The sequence below is a fragment of the Apteryx mantelli genome, chromosome 13 (genome assembly GCF_036417845.1).
Source record: "Apteryx mantelli isolate bAptMan1 chromosome 13, bAptMan1.hap1, whole genome shotgun sequence".
Lineage (NCBI taxonomy): Eukaryota > Metazoa > Chordata > Aves > Apterygiformes > Apterygidae > Apteryx > Apteryx mantelli.
The window spans coordinates 23,781,686-23,801,189 of record NC_089990.1 but is presented as its reverse complement, the minus strand read 5'-3'; the positions used below and the strand labels follow the sequence as shown (position 1 = coordinate 23,801,189).

General features: G+C 47.7%; 1 protein-coding gene across 3 annotated transcripts in view; it reads left to right on the top strand.

Moving 5' to 3' along the window:
• ARHGEF9 (Cdc42 guanine nucleotide exchange factor 9) overlaps positions 1-19,504 on the top strand; it is a 179,807-nt gene that overhangs the window by 119,615 nt on the left and 40,688 nt on the right. For all 3 annotated transcript variants that reach the window (XM_067304382.1, XM_067304383.1, XM_013949133.2), the window contains exons 5-8: positions 4,142-4,333; positions 11,569-11,748; positions 13,784-14,016; positions 19,036-19,165. In XM_067304382.1, coding sequence (XP_067160483.1) covers positions 4,142-4,333; positions 11,569-11,748; positions 13,784-14,016; positions 19,036-19,165 — 735 coding nt within the window. The remainder of the gene's footprint in view (positions 1-4,141; positions 4,334-11,568; positions 11,749-13,783; positions 14,017-19,035; positions 19,166-19,504) is intronic.

Here is a 19,504-nt window from a genome sequence, read left to right as displayed (position 1 = left end):
TTTTGCATTGCAGAGGTGTTGGAAAAGGCACTGAAGGCTGATTTATTATTGTAGGGTTGTTGATGGTTGCTGAGCAGCTGTTGTTATTTTTTTTTGCAAAAAAAGAAGGCGTTGGATGCAGGTCTGCTCCAAGCCACAACCCCTAATTCCTTGGGAAGACGGGACAGGAGCCTGGAGAGACTTCTTGAAAACAGAGTGAGTGGCAGAGCTGACAAGCAGTCAGGGAACTGAATTCCCATCGCCTTTATGGGGAAGGCATCACAGGTGCTTAGCAGGGCTGGCAGCTACCTGTCTTGAGCAGGGAAGGCTGGAGATATGAGGTGAAACGGGAAAGAAAGTAGAGTTTTGAAGCTGCTTTTACCAAACAGACTTTGTTGCACTGGGCAGGAGGCAACTCATTGCACTTGTGTCCAGTGCACAGTAGAAAGTCACTGGGCAAAAGGAGAGGTGTTTTGCCATTTGTGCTATCTCGGTTCTTATTTGCAGCAGTAGGAGGTCAAGCATTTCAGGCAGGAGGGTGATGTCAGGAGAGCTGCATGTGTCTAAATCCTAGAGAACAGGGACTGGGCAAAAATAGCAACCTTTGGAGTATGGTCTAGATCGACTGAATATGACATTTAATAAGGTACTGGGGAAAAGTAGCACCACCCACAGTTTGCCTTTTCCACCTCACTGTCGCCTCCAGCGTACCCTCATTGAGGTCTGAGCGAGCAGGTCAGTGAAGCATAGAGGATCTGGCTTGCGGTGGTGGCGTTGGGTCGGAGGACACAATTACCACTGGAAGCAGTGTAACTTTTCCTAGCCCAGGTGCAGCACAGCCACTTCTTCGCAAGAGCACAGGAGGATCTGAGAGCTGTACAAATCCAAAAGCTGAAGTCGTAAGAACAGCCATATTGCGTTAGACCAAAGGTCCACCTAGCCAAAGGATTGCCCATGGTTGACTATGAGAATGGGGCAAGCCCACAGTGATGTGTTAAGTCCATGTTAGGATTTTGCATAGCCTTTTTCATGCCCCTCTTCAACATACAGTCTGGGAACCTCAAAAATATTCATGAATAATATAACTGGTAAAGGAGATTATCCCCATTTTATAGTTTAAGTGATTGGCCCAAAGTCAGCAGCAGAGCCAGGAAGGTAACTCATCTTCTCTGAGCTGTGGTCCAAATTTCAAAGTGATCCCCTGGAAGAATGACCCTTACTAGAGTTACTGAGCACTCTGCAAGGAGATGGATTCGTGTCCCTGAGCAAAAGCAAGGGGCATGGCTTGAAGATTTTGGCTGGTTTGGATAAACAGGCAGAAGGTGAACTCTCTCCCTGAAAGCACTAACCTCTGAGAGACTGCAAATCTTGCCTGAAACTCCTGGGAATAAAGACTGTCAGGGTAATTTCAGACACCCAGCGCCACCTGAAAGAATAACACTAAAATAACGCAAGAGAAAGCCAGTGAATCCCCTGCTGATATAAAACAGATATTAGCAAAGTTTCGAGGTTAAGACAAAAAGCAGACGTGCTGAACGCTGCAATGGGATTGCTCTTTCCAGCAGTTGAGGCTGGAGAGTGCTGGATGCGAGAAACATTTGGCTTCCTCTCTTAAAGATGACGTCTTTGCATGTGTTTTTAATCTAAACCAGAAGTCATCTGGACTAGAACTGCAAGTTTTTCCCTTTGGAAGCGTGAATCCTGACAGGAAAGAGCAAACATTTCATTAAGAAAACAAAAAGCCATACTCCTGAGACTCCCAGCTCTGGAAGCTGTGAGTGTTTGTACGGCACCCGCCAGGCGCACCGAGTTGTGAGGTTTTCAGAAATCATGAAAGTTGCAGTTTTGGTATTCGCCTTACAGTTTCAGAGCCTTTTGGACTTGTGCTTTCCAGGTTTTTCCCTTCCGCTGTTATGAAGATTAGATCTTCCCTGCTTTTTTTTTCTTTTAATGAAAATAGAGATTTTTTTTTTTAAATATCCTCCGTTGCAAAACTGGCTGGACTATCATGGCCCTTGGTAATGAGCTGTTCCACTTGGGTTTGGGAGAGCTGCAAAACACCTTTTCCTAGCAGCAGAAAGGTAGGCTGGGAAGATATTTTTAACTTCCACAAACAGGATTTGAGGGCTTAATGTCTACCTCGGTGCCGCTTGATTTGCAACGTGTATTTGGCTCGGAACAGCAATGAAGCTGTCGCTGGGCTGTATCCCTCAAAGGCCTGCCGGCGCAATTGCGCCTTTCACAGCTCTGGCCCGTTTTCTGTTCCCGAGCACGGCCCCTGGGTTTTTGCAGCCGAGCCCCTGCTAAAATCAATGGCACTGTTGGAAGTAAATCAGTCCCCCAAGAGCGCTTTGGCGGTCTACCCCGGCACGGCGCTTACTCGGAAGCGGCTCTTGGAAGTTTGTTTTTCAGCATAAAACACGGCTCGCGGGCGTGAAGCCTTGCTCCGTCCAGGGGTAATTGAAACCTCTTCCAAAGCGGAGGGTGGGGGGTTACTGGAGAGGGCTTGTGTCCTCGATGCCCTCGTTTTGGGGTGGAATGAGGTTGCTAGTTCAGCGCCGACCCTCGCAGGACCCCGGGGGTCAGCCCAGCCCCAGGTGCTTACCGCCAAGGGAAGTCATCCAAAGATCCTTCAAAGAGCTGCATGCAGCCCCCAAACCGGGTGGCATTGGCAGGCAAGCGGAGGGGACGAGACCTGCACCATCTCTGCAGCAGATGCCATGCCGGAGAGCTCTGCGAGGGTGGAAAATACCCCGTCCCGTGGGAAAGACCTAGGGGGGAACAGGCAGAGCCACTCGCCAGCGCGCTGCATCGGCCGGGCACGGAGAGGAGGCGAGCGACACCTCCAGCGTGTCTAAGCCGGCGTGGCTGCAACTGGCTCTGGTCACCAAAGTCACCTCCTCTGGCACCCGGAGCTGCACGGCGTTTCCGTGAACACTCGCTTCTAGCATGCGTTTAAGCCCTTGGACTCCTTGCTTCGTCCATGTGCTGTGGCTCGTGTTCCCACTTTGGGCTTTTCTCACCTCCCCTGATTTCCCTCCCCGTCGCCTAGCCAGTGATCAGGAGAACAGATGACTTTAGTGTTTGCTTCATGTTGAACTGCAGTTGTTGTTAAGTTTGCTGCACCATTAACATTCTGCTGGAGAAGAGATGGGTTTTCTTCCAAAATCTCCGTTTCTTGACCTTTAAAACTCACCATAGGAAGACAAAATGTGAGAGCTGTAAAAAGAGGAGATGTTGTTGAGCAAAATGCAATCGTTGGTTAGCAAAACAGGGAAGAGAGCTCGGCGAGGAAGGTTATTTCAGGTTTCTTCGCTTGACCAATGTAAAGGAACGCAGCCTTTTACGATCAAGATATCAAAAATGGAATTTATGCTGAATAATGGGAAATGATTGAAAACTATTAGAGCTGAAAACAAGATTAGAAGGTTAGGTTAACTCTGCCATTTGTTCTCTGTCTGCCCTCCTGTTTGCTTGGACAGTTTCGCTGTTTTACAGGTAGATGTATTTTTAAGTTTCAAGTCCTCCAGTATTTTGGGCATTGACTGTTGAGAAGAAAACTTGATTCATTTACATAGCAACTTAGGTGACCTTTGTAAGATCACAGTATTTCTGTGTGTTTTAGGTAATGTTTGTTTGCAAACTTTGTCGAGCCCACTTTGAGTCAACAGAGTCATTTTAAGCAGATTTTATTTGGGGGAGAAGGTAACCAAAGGAGGCTGCTTGATCCATACGCTGTGTGCAGAGAGCAGCCTTGTTCAAAGAGACTAGGAGTTAGCGTTATCTTTTAGGTTACAGCTTCCATATATGCTGTTTATTTGGTGATGGAAAGAAAATTCCGTGGAAATGTAGTGATCCTTCTTCATCAGATTTCTTCCTGTCAGAGCAGACCCTAAGCGATGGTGTGTGAGAACCAGGGAAAGTAATGGTACATGTTTATAACTGCAATTTTCTTTAGGTTGGTCCTTTGTGCGTGTGAGCACATCTTGGTTCACTGCACCTGACGGCATCCAGCAGTCCAGTTACGCCTTCATATGGTCATTTTTTAATTTTAATTAAGATCTCTCTGTGTCCTCCAGTCAACTACCAAGCCAGTCTTCAGTTGGTGCTCTCCCGATGCTTTTCCCAATAAACCTCTTGCTCTTCCCTCTTCTCCTCGCAGCTATGGGTGAACCAAGAGGACGGAGTGGAGGAAGGAACCAGCGAAGTGCAGAATGGCCATTTGGATCCAAGCGCCGACTGCCTCTGTCTCGGCAGGACCCTCCAGAACCGAGACCAGATGAGAGCCAACGTCATCAACGAAATCATGAGCACAGAGCGCCACTATATCAAGCACCTCAAGGACATTTGCGAGGTACGGGGGGGTTGTGACGCCAGGACCGCGCAGCGGGGTGGGTCAGGTGCCACAGCTAGACGTATGGTGGGCCGTGGAGAGCTGGGGACACGCTTGTATGTGGGTGATGGGAGAAGGAGATGCGGTGTGTTTATAATTAGCATGTATAATAGAGGAGCAGTATCTGTCAATAAATATTGATACTTCTGAGTATTTTCTACTAGATCTGCTAATTAGCTTTAGTTTGTATTAACTAAAAATACAGTTTTTGGATCTTTTTCCATACCTCTTTGACTGAAAAAATGATGAGGTTGATATCTTTCAAGCGTTCCCCTTAATTAAATCTCATTGCCAACTGCTTTGGAACTCATGATTGAGGGAATTAGGTTGTAATTAAACAAATTTGTTAACCATTTCATCCCTGTCTTTCACATCGCGTTCGCAATTTCCCCTTGCTCGGGATGGCTCCTATTTGGCTTTGCGTACAGTGAGCTGAAGAGCGAAACATCGTCACCGCGGGAACTGAAGTACGTCAGATTTATGTAGTGTAAGGGCAGCTGCAAGCAGATGATCCCTGGCTTTGAAGCCCGATCCCTTGCGTCCTCAACCCAGTTCTCCTTCGTTATGTCACAGTTACCGTCGGTCTGGAGTAGTATCCACAACGCCTTAGTGTCCTGCAACACAGCCTTCATGGCACGAGCAAAGCCCAACGTCAAGGGTGTGCGGCGTTGGGTGCTTGGGAAGGGGAACACCAGGCTGCGCCCTGGAGCGGTGCAGCCACCTTGGGTGCTGGGTGCGGGGAGTGCTCCCATCACCTGGAGGCAGAAGTTTGTTAGCTCTAAAACCAAAGCCGGCGGCTTTCAGCTCCTGCCTCTGAGGGTTTGGGATTTAATGATGCTGTGCCCAGGCTTTGCAGAATCCGAGTGGTGGGGTCCCTTATGAATCTTCCTCAGAACGTTTCTTCCTCCTCCCTTCCAGTTTGCCACTTTTCGATTGACAAGCAGCCATGCAAAAGGCATCTGTGATGCTTTTCAAGGATGGAAGAGTCTTGGGATTTCAGTTTGGGAACAGAGGAGCTTAATTTCACTGTGTTATTTCAGTCAGAGGTGTTTGCACAGAAGTGAAGAACTGCCGGCACTTCTCCACATACTGTTTCTTTGCCTGCATTTGCACTGTTTAAAAAAGAAAAAAAACCCTGAACTTGCATTTGCCAGCCATGTCACCATGCCTCTGCCGTGTCAGACTCTCAACAGGTGCAGAAGGGCATAGTTTCGGTGACTTCTGTCGAGTGACACTGATTTTCAGCACCTAACGATATGCCCTGTACGTGAAGGAGATCTCTAAGGCTCTTACCTTGCTTTGTGTGATACAGAACGGTATTGAGGGGATAAATCTGCCCTCCAGGTAGAGTACCAGGGAATGATTCAGCTGCCTCATCTACAAAAGAAGGAAGAAGACTGCGCTGGGCGTTCTCATCTGCAAAATGATGGGCTGCCCATTGCTGGGGAAAATCTCATTTTGCTCAGTTTAATCAGAGCAATCCGTTCTGCCTCGAGAAGGCTCAGAGGCAGCTAAATCATGGCCGGCTCTTTCTGCGTAGCTTGACGGGACTGAATCTGTGCGGAAGAGGAGGGTGGCTGGAGATGGAGAGATGTGGGCCAGCCTGAGCACCCCTCAGTGCTAGTGGCTGGATTCATCTAGAGGTGTTATCTGCGCCGAAGAACGAGTAGTCTCCAGACAAGTACTGATGAGAGGCAGAAGTGCTGCTGGCAGTGGCAAATCCCCCCTTTCCCTTTGCTCCTTATTTTAAGGCGTCAGGGCAAACAGCTGCGTTATGATGAATTGGAGGGGATGAAAGAGGAATTCTGGCTGGGTGGTGAAGGCTGAGCCTGATTTAGTATCGAGTTTAGCGCCGTGCAGTTATATCCTCAGCACTGTAATGAATAACAAGTCCTACCGGCAGTGAGGCACCTTAAGATGGGTGGTTGTTATCGCAAGACTGTAGCCCCCGCTAGGTGATTAAGAGCCCTCAGATTGCTCTTTTCTGCTTTCGGATGCGTTCCCGGGACCTGCTGGTATATTATTATACGCCGTGTTATTATTCATAACACCCATCGCGCTAGTCCTGCCAAGTCAGGAGCTCCAAAGCTAGCCAGCACCGGAATAAAAATGACCTGTGCAAGCGGAGAGCTTTGCAACGCGGCTGGCTCGGAGGGGTATTCCCCGTCACGGCACAGCGCCGCAGCCCCCGCGGCTGTTGCTGCTGTGCCCTCGCTTAGAGTGTGAAGGTCCGGTTGCTGCCCGGTGAAACCGTTTCGTGAAGAGTTACAGTAGAGGTAAAATGCCATCTTTTCCCTGGGCTGCGTTATCAGGAGTGGCTGGGTCATTCTTCTGAAATATCCCCAAAGGGAAAAGAAAGGAAAAAAAAAAAAAGGAAAAAGAATTTAGCCTCAGGGAAATATCCAGCAGTAGGAATTTTGGGCTTAAGAGTTAGACCGTGGGAAAATAACAAGCTACTGAAAACTGGGCTTTTGTAATGGGTAGCGTTAGCCAGCTTTAATGGCAGGCAGCGCTGCTCGCTCCCTGTCCTGTAAAACCCCGTAGATATGCATGGCCATCTCCCGGCGTGCAAAGATGTCCTCCCTGCCACCAGGAGCCCGCGGGCTGCGGTCACAATCCGCAGATGCCCTGAACACCTGCAGCTCCCTTTGGTGCAAAGGGCAGGGACGTCGGGAGGACGCGCCGTGCACAGCCCTGAGCAGCAGGCTGACGGGCCGCTGCCTGATGCGGGGTGACACGGGGAGAGCAGCAGCGACGCTCAAACCGGGAGGCACCTTCGCGAGAGCAGGGGCAAAGGAGGTGACGTGAGCTGCAGCGGGAGGAGAAGCCACAGCAGGGCTCCGGGGAGGAGCCCTGGAGGGTTTGGACCAGAATACGGATTAAGAATGCAAGGGTGAATTCAATTAATCTCATTTTGCATTTGTTTTTTTATAATTTTGACTGGATTCCGCCTAAGCGTTGCTTTGGTGCCAGGCCAGCTCTGAATGTCACGTGGCCAACTTCCTCGTTGCAGCTTAACACGTCAAGCTGAGTCTGCTGTGCAGAGCTGACGGGACAAGTTGTCACGTGGTCTGGGTGACGTTAGCTTGACTCATTCCCGGAGACAGAGAGCGACCACTTATCTGTGCTGCCTCCGAGCCAAGCAGTGTGAAACGTTCTTGGCAGAGATGCTGTCCATCTTCAGAGGACCACGGACAGGGAGCTGCTGGCCCTTCATGACCAGCTTCTCCGTAGCAGGTACCCAACTGGAGGGAGGCTCAGTGGAAAGCTCTTTGGCTTAATGGGGAATCGGCGGCATGTGGACAGATTGCTGCGTTGCTAGCAAGCATCCCAGTAGTTCAGAAGAACGTGTAAACCTACAACGTTTTTTATCTCCCTCTCTCTGTATAGCTAGCTAGCTAGATATAAAATATGTATATGTATTTTCCCCAATGCACAGTTTTGTAGCTGTCTTTTGCAGCCTGCTTGTGTACATCTAGTCTTTCTGTTTTGGAGCTGGCTGCCGTTTTGAGGAACCAGGTTATGTTGCGGCTGGACTTTATGTATTTGAGGTGGGCCCCATGGCAATCACAGTCTGCGTCTCAAGAATCAGCGGTGCCGATGGGGAATAGGAGCGGGGAGGAACCGGTGCACCGTTATGTGCCTGATGTTCAGTACCTGCTCTTGGCAGCTATTTGAATAAGCGCTTTAGAGTCCTGTGAGCAGACGCGGCTCTAGTTTGCCTTTCTGATTCACACAGCCTGAACTTTGCTCTTGTGCTTATTCTTGATGTGTGAGTATCTGCATAGCACATCGTGCTCACGCATGATGCTCGCCCCGATGCTGTGGCCCCTGCTCTAGAGAGCAGTATCTTTAGATACTAGTCTAAAGTAGTCTAGAGCCTAGACTGCTAGTCTACTAGTCTAGAGCCTAGTGCTGTCCAAATTAAAGGATGGTCAAAAAGGCAAGCTTTCCTCCAAGCTGGCTCAGAAATGGAAGGAAACTGGAATTTCATCTCCTCCTTCACCTTGCTCTCAGCAGGACAAGGAAAAGGGTAGGTGGATTGGACACCTCTCCTGACTCACCCTGTACCCGCTCCAGGGTGGAGAGAACTTAGCACTTAACCTCCTACCAATACTTTCCAACTTTGGTCTATGCCTTAGGGACTACATGGAAAAGTACTTTGAAGGGAGACAGTTTGACAGCTATTTTTAGGTATTCATTGAGCAAAACACTCTGCAACGTCTGCTTGTCAGTCAGCTATCCCTTCTCTGAGCAAACCTGATGGAACGAGCAGGAGGAAGATGACATTGTTTTATGTAACAGAAGTAAATTTACTGGAAAAACTATGCAGCAGCCTTCTAGCTGGTGCTTGCTGGGTTTTATATATAAATCTTTAGTCTGCCATTTGCTCACTTGTGCTGGAAATCAACCATCCAAATGCACAGGCTGGGCACAGGATAGGGCTTGGGAACTCCGTGCGTGCATTTATTTTGTCCCTGTGGTTTTATAGGTGCCTGTACAGAAATGTGCTGCTTCAGCTTTCTGAAACACGTGACTTAGGTAAAGCGATGAGCGGAGAGGATGGGGAATATTCAAGACAATAGTCGCTGTCAATAGCAACCCCAGGGCTGAAAGATGTTCACATAAATCAGCTGTTGACTGATTTCACCGAACAGGGTATGCGAGAAGGGAGGCCGGCTTGCAGCAGTCCTTCAGCGCTGCTGGCACCCCAGCCAGGGTCCGAGAGCCTGCCCTTGGGAGGCAAGTCCACGTGGCTTTTTTAGCTGTACTGGGATCAGCAGGTAATCGTGAAAAGCAGCGCAGAAAGCATTTTGCGTTATTCCTTGCTAGCTTGGATTTTTATTTGCCCTGCAACTGTCCTGCAACCTGGGAACCAGCCTGCTCCCATTCCTTCTGGCCTTGATAAATGAAAGAGGGAAACCCAGGAAAATGAGTCAGCAAGGAGCTCCCAAGGAAACCCTGAAAGCAAAGAGACCTAGATTTAGCAAACGCGAAAGGTAGTCCGTAACCCAGGCTTCCCAGCTGAAGAAGCAAGCCAGTCCATTATATGGTATCCTTTAGCTGGACATTTCAGAGGTCGGCTCTTTGCCAGGTTGGCCAAAGTTACATTTATCACTCATCTATTTGAAGTTCTCCCTCCCAGGAACCGCATGGTGAGGCTGAAGGACGGTTTATTATAGCGTTGCAATAGTTTGCATTGTCTCTCAGCAGCTGCGTGTCACCAGCTGGCTGCTCATCTCTGTGACTAAGCATCTATAGTTCCCAAATATAGCCGTTCCACTGGAGCTGCTGGCACTTTTTCCCTTTTTTTTTTCCTCTCCGTATATAATAAAGGACAAAGTCGTCTCGTGATGACCCCCATGTTGTTGTCATTTCAGTCGAGAGGCCACAGGTGGGACTAGGACAGCATATAGCACTTGATATTTGGCCCCTACAAGGTTTCTAGCCTAAATCATGAAGACAGGCAAAGCACAGAGGGGTGAAGTGATTTGCGCAATGGCACACGGGTCAGTGGCAGGGGCAGAAATACAGCCCAGGCCATCCTGAGCCTTGCTGTGTCACCCCGTCCCCTAGACCACGTGTGCTCCGAGTGAGCGCGTTTGGATTCCTCATGATCCAGATGAGACCAGGATGGTGAGTTCAGGGATAAGTTCACGTGTGATGTCCCCCTGAGCTTGGCCACAGTACCAGTATTGTGGGCAGATGGAGAATAAATAAGGAGGATCTTTATATTGCTGCTTTGGGCTGGGACTTCCAGCTCCACCACAGATTCATACTGTGATTTTGGAGAATTTCCTTAAACTCTCTGCATCCAAATTCTTCCTCTCTCTTTCACCATTTATCTTTCGTGCCTATAGACTCAATAAGAGACCCTGATGTTTGTACAAAGCAGGGCACAAAGCCCTTTCCTCTAGTCCCGCTTAAGAAAGGAAGAAAAGCAAAGCAAGGTGATAGCTGAGAAAACAGGACAAAATTTCTCCCTCATTTTACGCTCCTTGGAATAGCGGATTTGGGGGAATCGAATGAAGAGCAGGAAGCAAAAGTTAAAATAGTGCTGCTTTCCTCTAGATGGCATTAATCCGCAGCTTGCACTGCCGCCCGCGGCTGCTCCCTCGCCCGGCGGCCGGGAAGCCGAAATGCCCGCCAGCCCTCCTGCGTCGCGCTCAACCAGCTCTCCCGCTTCGGTCTCCCCTACGTGGGAAGATGCATAATAGCAGGATAAACCACGTTGCCTAAAAAATCGGGGAAAGCTGGCATGCTTGGATGTATTTTTGGCCCTTGGCTAGCGGCAGGCTTCAGATGCGTTTTCGCTCGGTGCTGAAGCAAGGGTGCACCGTGTGCGCCCTCTCGCTAGACCAAGGGCACGCGGCTAGACGTTAGCAGAGTATTGCTCAGCACGGTTGGCAGCTTCCTCGTCCTGCTTACTGCGGCCAAACAGAGAAATCGGAGCGGGCAGGCGGTCAAACGGGCCCTGGCAGCTCTATAAGCCGTGCGCCCCTGCAGAGGGTGGGGGGACGGCAGCGTTTGTAGGAGCTCCCCAGAACATCGCGTGCCGCGGGGCAGTGATTTCTGAAGGGACGGGCGTGCAAAACTCGGACCCATCTCTTTGGAGCTATCGGCCAAATTTTGCCCACGGGTCGGGACGGAGCGGTTTCAGGCTGTGGTGGTTGAGAAAGTGGGGGGAACTTTCCCATAGCAGAACTGCTCCGTGCAGCGTGCCGAAGGATGCTGAGGACCCAGCACTGTCTTCCGCACGCTCTCACTTTCCTACGCATGCGGTCTCCAGCATCAACCAACACAGGCCGGCCAGCCCTGCGGCTAGTGGTTCTGGCGGGTCCGGAGCAAGAATTGTGCTGTAGGCTGCAGTGGGAACAGCAGTTGTAAGTGCCAAAAGCTGCACGTGAAGCATCGTCTGCCGAAAAAGGGGTGTGATTTGCTTATCGCATGCCAAGTCATAGGCAGGAGTCGATGGAGATTGTTGTGCCTTAACAAGTGGATTTTGTCTTCAGAGCCGTCTTCTGATTCTGTTTTTACTTGCTACCTCCTCAAGAAAAGTCTGGGAGTTGTATCAGTAAAAGTGCCAAACTATTTTTTTTTAAATCTAAAACAAGAAGTGTTTTCTTTCTTGCTGCTCTCCTGGGATTGCCAGAGTTCGGGTTATTTTATGCATTGCTCTTTCTTACTCCTTGCAGGGTTATTTAAAGCAGTGCCGGAAGAGGAGGGATATGTTCAGTGATGAACAGCTAAAGGTCATCTTTGGCAACATTGAAGACATCTACAGATTTCAGATGGGTTTTGTCCGGGACTTGGAGAAACAATACAACAATGAGGACCCCCACCTCAGCGAAATTGGACCATGTTTTCTTGAACATGTAAGTGCATTTGGCTTTTTTTGTTGGGTTTTTTTTGGGGGGGAAGGGGAGCAGAAAGAGTCAGAAGGCAGGAACCACTCAAAATAACTTGTGGGTAGTACTCTTCTGGTTACATATCGCAGGCTACTCCATGAGTGTCCGTTCACGTTGTGAGATGAGGATGCAGGGAGAGTTCAAAGTGAAGCAGGTAGTTGGAAAACTCTCCCCACGCATTTGAATTTACACCTTTACACATCCACTCTTACTTACGTTGTGAGGTCCCTCACCAACTCCCCATCTTTTTTTGCTCTTTATAATATGACTTAAGCCCATTTACAGGCCGGTCTAATCAGATTGCGGAAGCCAACGAGGCTGGAAGAGGTGGGGGAGTCCAGAGGAGCTTAAGGAGGTAACTTGTGTTGCCTCTACATTTGTTCCTCCTAGGAGAGAAGTTGATCCAAAAGTAAAGCAGTATTTTTCTAGAAAATTTAGCAAAAGAGGAGAGGTCTTTCCACCTATCACTTTCCAAAGAAATGAGTTGTCCTGCTAAGAGGTGCGGGCTGTCGGGGGCTCGTTTGCAGGAGAGGAAAGCAAATGCTCAGGGTGTTTGCTCTGGCAACGAGATGCATTTGCAAGGGATGAAAAACCCCACCAGCTGGGGGGGAAGTGGGGAGCCACGGCTGCAGGTAGCTTGTGGATGCTGCCCATGGCATCTGAACCTGATGTCCACCATCCAGCTTCTTTGGTGCAGCTTCACACAGCTTGACCTCTTCGCTTGCTCCTTGGTAGATATTTTTTTATAAACAACTTAAATGCCAATTCAGTGGTTGCTCCTTTGATCAGAGCCAGAGATCTCCGAAGTAGCAGCGTATTGCACCTCCGCGCTGAAAAGATGTAAAAAATCTTAGTGAGAATTAGTAGCTAAAACTTCATGGCCTGGGGCTGTGCTGTCAATTCATTTATAGTGACAACAGTAAGAATTACTGCTGTTGTTCAAAGGACTGTCTGATACTTATCTGTTGTCATTCCCATGGGGTTGAAAGCAAGCTAATAAATTCCTGCCAAATTATCCCTGTATAAGCATTTGGGAAAACTGAGGTATAAGGATGTTAAGATTCTGGTATTTGTATCTGCAAAGTATCTTGTTGCTCAGCAACTTAAATAAGAGAGAGGTGCTCAGCGCGTGGCTCGCAGTCAGCCACAGGCATGGGGGAAGAAACCGTGCTCCCCCATCCCCAGAAAAGTACATTATCGGAGAAATGCGAATTGCTGGTCAAGTATATTTAAAGGAAGGGGCTTCCCTTTCCATAGTCTGCCTGCTCTGTGAGGCCTGGATGAACCAAGCCTGAGTTAGGGGGTGACCAGCTGCCACGGCCCCATCCGTGGTCTGTGGAGGCAGAAAAGGGAGATTCCAGCAAGATCAAGCCAAAACCACTTGTTAGACCAGTGCAAAGGCTGGCTGGGCACACATGCTCCAATACGTTTTCTTTGGGGTTTTTTTTCCAGCTTTGGTGTTTTGTGACCTTATAGCCACAGGCAAATCCACACGGTGGTTGGTGCCTTGGGTTCCTTGTTAGTAAAGGGTGGTTCAAGTCTACCCTGCAGAGCAGGAGGGAGGCTCAGCTCCCTGCCGCTTGTCAGGTGTGTCGTGCTCTTTCAGGGAAAGGTTGTCCTCTTCTATTGCCAAAGACCAGAGCTGTAACTGGGTTCCACCTCCACCTTTTATAAAGAAAATCCCTCGCTCAGTTTGAAACGGAGAGCTCCCACAACGCTGCGCTGGGCATCGCTTTAATACACCCTCTACCCACGCAGCCGTCAGCAATGTGTCAGGACACGGGGTCCCTCTCTGCCTCCCTTGGCCCCCCGAGGACCCATGCAGCAATTCCTCCAAGCAGAGGGAATCCTCCAGGATCAGCTCTTCCTCCTCCTGCTGGGATATCATTTTTTCTTTAGTCATAACATGTTCTTGTTAGCCAGTCGGCTGGTTGAGTGTTGTCAGTGCTTGTCTGACGTGTGCTCCTCTCTGTGTGCATCCCCTCCCTCCTGCCTCTCACAGCAAGACGGGTTCTGGATCTATTCGGAGTACTGTAACAATCATTTGGATGCGTGCATGGAGCTTTCCAAGCTGATGAAAGATGGCAGGTACCAGCATTTCTTCGAAGCGTGCCGTCTGTTGCAGCAGATGATTGATATTGCCATAGATGGTTTCCTTCTGACGCCGGTGCAGAAGATCTGCAAATACCCCTTGCAGCTAGCAGAGTTACTGAAGTACACCGCGCAGGATCACAGGTACTGCAACGCTCTTTTTTTTTCACGCGGTTTTGCTCACTGCTTCTCTACGTTGCCTCTGCACGCACCCAGCGGTTGGGCAATTTCTGTCCAGCTCTTCTCTTCATGACATCTTATATAAATTGAAGCAAGGCAGAGGTTTGGCAGACTAGACAGAAAGCTTCTCCAAAGCCCTGGTTTTCAATGGAGCCAGACTCATCTCTGTTGTAATCAGTGATGTGAACTAATTACTCTTGGATGTACTTTCTGATGCTACCTGCTACACCAAAAAAAATTAGCATTCGGCGGTCAGAGAGGCTTGTTCCTTTACCCTGAAGAGGCCCTCATCATATAGCAGGTGGAGAGCCAGGACCCGTAACTCAAAGCTGAATATGCTTGGATTTGGGGAGAATTCAGAACCTGCTCTGCTTTTCAACTTCACTCCATCGCTGATTTTGCCATTAGGTTTGGTTCTGAGGAGCACCCAGCAATTTGATTATTTCCTAAATCTTCCAGGATGTCTTTTGCTTGTGGTGAGGGCCATCAACCTGATTCCCTGACCTAGTGTAAATCAAGACCTATGAAGTCAGTTCCCCTAATCAGGCCCCCTAAAAACAGATTTTCCCCTGCCCTGCCAGTTCTCTTTCTCTTACCAAAACCCACTCAAAGAAAAATGTTTCAGAGAAAGAAAACAGACCACAAATATTTCAAAAATTTCTGCAAGTGTTTGATATTTTTTATTAAACCCCGCTCTGGAAATGCACAGAGAAGTGACATGAGCAGAGCATATCATCAGCATTGATATGCTTTGAGCTGGTTCACTAGTTTCGCTGATTCACACTAGCCAAATGTCGCTCTATAAATCACCAGTTCGGACATGCATTTGGCTCCACATCTAATTTCTGTTTTTCCCTTCACTGCAAGGCCAAATCAAATTTGGAGGGGACTCATGGGAACATAAGGGTATTTGAAAACAGCTCTAGGATCCCAAATGTTGTGGCTTATTTTCCTTACCAGCCCCAGCCCATGAGATGTCCCCACAGTGCTTATGGTGTGAATTCAGGTTTGTGACTTTGCAACAGGAGGACATTAGCAGCCTCAGAGAGGAGAGGTCTATGTTCTAAAGTGACCTCCTCTGAGTTATTGGTAACAATACCAGAGGGGATATGGACACTACGATTGCACCAAGGGTGAATTATTTTGTCAGTACATTCCTTTTTCTTGGGGATATCTTAAAATCAGTGTGTTGCTATGTAATCAGACTGAGGAGTTGAGACCTTTCCTGTGGCCAAGCAACAGTTAGTTGACTCAGATTGAGATCTCTTTTATCCTGGATTGTGTCAGTGATAGGACACAGCTTTGAACACTTCATTTCTCTTGTTTCTTCATTTTCGGAAAAGAGAAACCAGGATAATATTTGCCTGCCTTGTATTAATAAAACGTTAGCCCTCTGAAGTTGTAACACAGTGCATATACGGAATTCGTGCCTGCCCAGAGAGCCAGCAAAAGGTCTATGCCTTCTCTCCACCCCGAACGTATGATGTGCTTCAGTTAGTGTGGGCATGCCCTGGAGAGTTTATTGCCTCATGTTACGTGGCGTTATAATGCAGAAGTGCGGGGGGTTACACCACACCTCCCAGTGGTCCAGCTCCTCTGATTAAAATGTTCAAAGAGCCTGAAAGCTATCGATCCTCTAAGTCACCCGGCTCTTTCGCCAGACCAGTTCAATGCCACGAGTAGGGAAAGCGAGGCAGCGAGTGGGACTTACTCAGCAGCAGATGGTTCTGCCTCAGGGCTGTGCCGAAAGTCCAGGGCTCCCTGATTACCTGCTTGAAATATGAATGTTTGCTGCTGCTATAATCACTCGCTTTGGGATCAGGGCTGAGAAGAGAAAAGCCTGGGACTGGGAAAGTGAATAATGTTTGAGGAAGGTCATGTTGAAGCAATATCAGACATAGGAAAAAGACAGGTACCTGCTGGTTGGGATGCCATCAATGTCAGCTATGAATGATATATACTGAGAAGCCAACTGGAGAGCTTCAGGTGGCCCCATTAATCAGGCTGTGAGGTGTCCTCCTGCGCTGGCAATGTGGCAATGCTCGCAGTTTGACTGAGAGTCGGAAACAGAAGCTATAAAATTACAGAATGGACGGATGCAAAGAAATCAGGCTGATCGCAGGCTGATGTAAGAGTCTCTTATGCCCGCCGATTGCTATCATACTATGCAGAAAATACCATTCTGAAAAAAATCAGTTGAACCATTTACAGGTTAAGACACAACTCAGAAAGGGCCAAGAGTTCCAATGAAAGCAAGTGTGTTAGCTTCATCTGAGATAGCACATTATATTCTTTTTCTTTTTTTCCTCCTCTTCACTAATACCAGTTTTGCATAGTTATGCATCTTCTCTGTACCAGTTCAGGACAACAGAGCTGAAACGAGAAACCTGATCACTCTCTCTCAAGATAGCATGTGATATTTGGCAAGAGTCCCAACTTGCATCCTGACTGAGCACTAGAAAGAGGTCATTGCATCCCAACTATAAATGACAAACAATTTATTTACCTTAATTTCATAGTTAATGCTATCCTATTATTAATTCACTGGCCAAATGCTTTGCTTCTATTATTTTTCTTCTAATTTTTTGCCAGCTCAACCACAGACATGGGCTAGGAGCCCAAAAAGTTCAGTCCTGTCTCTTGCTTCATTACTAGGTGAAAGAAAAATGTGCATGGGGGTTTCTCTTCAACCAGAACATTAGAATTAGTGAATTAGCATTACCAAGATAAAACCCAGCTTGATTGGCACCAGCCCACTCCGTGTGGAGGCAGGCATGGGGGTGTTTTCAAAGCCCGGCTCCGCTGAATTGCTCATTGTTTTGAGACTGGTTCATTTGAATTTTTCACAAAGCCACATCTGTTCACCTCCTAAAGGTTTACACCAGCTTAATATGAATTAAATATGTGAAGGTCATAAGTGCAGCTTACTAGTGTCCCCAGCGTTCCCGCAGCAGGTCTGAGCCAGAGTCAAGAGCTGCGTGAATGTGCTAGGTGAGGCAGGGGAGACTCTGCTAATGGGTGCAACTGAAGTTCTCCTCCCTTCTTTGCATGAGCGTAGCTGCCAGGAGATTGTGACTCTCTCTAATCCCTGGACCTCTCCCTACCTTTACAGATCCTTTCTGACCATAGCGACTTTCAAACTTTCCAATGAGATCTCCTGGATATTTCGCAGATCGGACTAGTGTGTCTCTGGAATAGCTCAGTTTCTCCCTTAACCAACCAGGCACATGCACATCCCACAGGTGTTCACACGAAGGAAGGCACAAGAAATTCTTCATTGTGCATCACTGTGTATAAGCCAGATATCCCATCCTCTATTATCCTTCTTTGTTGAAGGACTAGCCCTGACTTTTGGGAATTTGTAGGATTTTTTTAACCTCAGCTTGAATTTGACATAAGAGTTGATTAAAATTTGAGAACAGATCTCAAGATTTCATCCAAGAAAGGATGGCAAAATAGCAAATAATATTCTGTTGTATATTGTTTCGTGATTGTTTCTTAATATTAATTCTGTCTGTGTCATATGATGAAATGGATCTAGAGATTCACTCTAGTTCACAGCATTCGCCCCTGTTTTAACTGTCACCAGTGCAATCCTTAGCAATAATCAATAAAGCCGTTCCCCAGCAGTTGCCCAAGATCTCAGTTTTTCTCATTAGTCAGCAGTCAATATCAGCCCTTAAGTTAATAATAAATTATGGTGGCATTATGGCAACTGGCCTTGCCTGTCTTTCCGATTGAAATGAACATTAAGGTTCCTTGGAATGGAAAAGAAAGCACAGGGTGGAAATCAATAACATTGATTTCCACATCACTTTTTGAAAAGACTGATCATCATCTTTGCTGGCTCTGGCAGGAGGCTATTTTCACTCTGTGTTATTACACTCACAGGCCCATCTGGGGGAAAAAAAAAAGAATTACTTTGATTTGCTCACCTGAAGTCTGCAGTAAAAGTGAATGCCACGGGATAAATGCTTGGTGATACTACTGGAATCACCTTATGGCTTGGAAGGGGCTCTGGCCTTACGTCTTAAAGACTGTGAGATCAATTACTTGTAGTGTTTCCATCGGTGGCTTTGTCGCTTACCTCTGTGTTCAAGCCGGGCAGAGTGAATTGGGAGAGTGAGGGTTGATTCTTCTGGGACATCGCCACCCTTTTGCCTACAACAGCAAATGTGGCAGACAGCGGGGCCAGAGAAGCCTGTGGCTTGGCCATGCAGGAGTAGACTATGAGAGGAGACCTTTACACCCCAGAAGTTCTAGTCTGATTTTCTTATGGCTAAAGACAGCGAAGAGGGAAAGCAGGAGCATGTCACATTTGGGACTATAAACATTTATGTTTGTTTGGGTGGAGGTGCACAGACAGATGGTTCCAGGTAGGACAAAGTTGCTCACATGCTGTTTATCTGCATGAAATGACTGTGAAACCCACCAGCGTTAAACCAGCTGACTTGGGAATGGCATTATTGGACGGTCCTTCTGGGCATCTTGCATCTTTTCCTTAAATTGTTGTAATAAGGAGATACCTTTTACAAAAGGAAAAAAATATTAAAAATATTTCCAATGTTCATTTTAAAAATGGAAAAATCTAGGCCCAAAGACAGAAATTATAAAAATGTTCAGACTTTCTTCTTGGATGCTTCAACTGAGCGTCCTAAGACTTTAAAGACCGATATCCACAACTGTTTTAGGTTAGATCAGTAGAGGCAGACCAAACTCAGCTGGGCTCTCTTGATGCAAACCAACTGAGGACTTGGCCTGCTGGTCTATCTCACGCACACACAATTTCAGTTTTAAGCAAGCTGATGATCGAGAAAGTTATTGCTGATGGAAAAGTTATGGCGTTGTAATAACGAGTGGCAAATCCTACCTGCATTTCTTTCTAAAAGGGTGGTGAGATTATGCCACTGCTCAGGAGAGACTCCTGTATGTTTCCAGTGCACCTCAGGCTCCAGTTCATGGGCTCCTTTTTGTGTTTGACAGTGACTACAGGTATGTGGCTGCTGCACTCGCAGTCATGAGGAACGTGACTCAACAGATCAATGAGCGGAAGAGGAGATTGGAGAACATCGACAAGATAGCTCAGTGGCAGGCCTCCGTTCTGGACTGGGAGGTAAAGTACCCACTGCATCCTCATTTGGTGCTATAAACCTGGAAAAAGTAAATTCCAGGCACTTTTTGGAATCATCCTAGAGCATGTAGTTTGTTTCACACGACCTGCTCAGGGTATATGTTGGAGAAGACCCCAGAACCAGGATTAAACTCAGGACAGAGAAGATGACATATTTACGGATTTTGGAGATGGTGTTTAAGATGTAAAACAGCACTAGTGGTGCTCTGAAGGTAGTCTGGGGTCCGGTTCTAATTTCACTGATATAAACCTGGAGTAACTCTGGTGATTGCAATGCTGTTGCGCTGGGAGTAAGTGAGATCTGAATCAAACTCTTTACAG